General features: G+C 40.8%; 1 protein-coding gene across 3 annotated transcripts in view; it reads left to right on the forward strand.

Annotated features, from left to right (window-relative positions):
* LOC103506089 (sister chromatid cohesion protein PDS5 homolog A-like) overlaps positions 1-2,020 on the forward strand; it is an 18,033-nt gene extending 16,013 nt beyond the window's left edge. For 2 of the 3 annotated variants that reach the window (XM_026821235.1, XM_026821234.1), the window contains exons 14-15: positions 1,205-1,750; positions 1,931-2,020. In XM_026821235.1, coding sequence (XP_026677036.1) covers positions 1,205-1,750; positions 1,931-1,935 — 551 coding nt within the window. In that variant the 3' untranslated portion in view covers positions 1,936-2,020. The remainder of the gene's footprint in view (positions 1-1,204; positions 1,751-1,930) is intronic. The other variant, XM_026821236.1, reaches the window with a different exon arrangement.

Here is a 2,020-nt window from a genome sequence, read left to right on the forward strand (position 1 = left end):
TCTTTTGCCTTTATTTTAAAAGTTGAAGAATTATGCATATTTTGTTCAACAAAATTTGAACAAATTAAGACAAATGACATCACAAATTCATCAATTTGAAAATTTTACCCCAATACATATGATTGGTATTTAGATAATCATATGACATTTAGAATGCATCCATTCAATTTGTTACCCAAATTAGGTGGGTTGAAATGATAAACATATACTTCTTCACTATTTGTAAAGTCCACAGAGTGTCCACAGAGAAGAAGTATATGTTTATCATTTCAACCCACCTAGTCAAGATGGACCTTCACAAAGTTACAGAATCTTCAATCTATCGAATGTTACCCAAATACAGTTTTTGAAGTGAAGAAAACAGAATAGGTTTGAAGTGAAGAAATCAGAATAGGTTTGAAGTGAAGAAAACAGAATAGGTTTGAAGTGAAGAAAACAGAATAGGTTTGAAGAAATGAAGGTCCCGGGTTTGATTCCCGGCGGGGACGAAGTCTTTTCGGCTCTGTGCTTGGAGTTCGGGATGCACTCAGCCTTGTGAGGACAAATACTTAACCAGTGGCGCGATTACCAGTGTAAAAGGATTTCAAATAAGGCACTTCTCCTCAACAATTGGGATATCCACAAGAGTTGTGAAAAAGCTCTCTGCTTACGACCTTTAAGGTAAAACACCCAGTCATCGACACCCTTAAGGATTTTTTCATTTTTAATTTGCTATAACTCGTCCATTTATTGAGGTAATTAGTCTCATTCTGGTAGGATAAACAGGGTATATTCTATATTCCCGCCCGGGGCGGATTTTATCCTGATGGGATAATGTTCGTTCTCGGAACGGCTGGCTTTCTCCTATCCTGTCTAAGAAGTATAATATTATGTTTATCATTTCAACCCACCTAGTCAAGATGGACCTTCACAAAGTTACAGAATCTTCAATCTATCGAATGTTACCCAAATACAGTCCACTTCAACTGGGACCTTTGGGTGCGCACTCGTCAAAAAATAGCTCGTTGATTAACAAGTAAGCATGTGAATAGTTGATCCCATGGGATTTTTCACGCCGAATCGAATGGTGAAACTTTTAGAACTGTCCGACTTACAGTTGAGAAGTTGCGGTTCCCCTCCATGCGCTTCCATCGGACTTCCCAGTTGACGTGGACTGTACATACACCCATAAAGCATTAACGTTTAACCTTCCTCTCGTTCACAGTGTCCACAGAGAAAGCCCTGGCCCAGCTGCCCAACTTCCTCCCAGATTTCATGCTCGTGTTCGCCATACCCGTGCTTACCCACACGCCTGCCTACACTTCCAACGAGGCTGTGGACGAGCTCCTGGTCATGCGAGCCTGTCTCTGGTTCATACTCGAGCCTCTCCTGACGCAGCCCTCAGACTCTTTCTCCTCGCTGTTCTTCAAGGAGATGATAGACCAGATGAAGAACTGCAAGGACGCCCTCAACCCGGACGACGAGAATACCAATAATGTAAGTGCTCTAGATTTGAATGGCGACGAGAATACCAATAATGTAAGTGCTCTAGATTTGAATGGCGACGAGAATACCAATAATGTAAGTGCTCTAGATTTGAATGGCGACGAGAATACCAATAATGTAAGTGCTCTAGATTTGAATGGCGACGAGAATACCAATAATGTAAGTGCTCTAGATTTGAATGGCGACGAGAATACCAATAATGTAAGTGCTCTAGATTTGAATGGCGACGAGAATACCAATAATGTAAGTGCTCTAGATTTGAATGGCGACGAGAGTGACTAAGCTGGCTGAACAGCCAAAGAGTATACAAAAATTCAGAATATTAGGCATTTTTATTTCAGAGAACAACCGCTAGATGGTGATACTTACCAAAGTTTTTTTTTTTTTCAAGAGGTTTGACAGAGGGAACTGGAACTGCTAAGGTCCTATCGTCTCGAAAGCCAAGGGTAAGAGGCAGAGCGGACTAATTTCAAGCGTTTTTAGATCAATGGAGTCAGAGTTTAGGACTAGTCAAAGTTTAGATAGAGATAGCCAT

Source organism: Diaphorina citri, unplaced genomic scaffold, assembly GCF_000475195.1.
Source record: "Diaphorina citri unplaced genomic scaffold, Diaci psyllid genome assembly version 1.1 scaffold214, whole genome shotgun sequence".
Classification (NCBI taxonomy): domain Eukaryota; kingdom Metazoa; phylum Arthropoda; class Insecta; order Hemiptera; family Psyllidae; genus Diaphorina; species Diaphorina citri.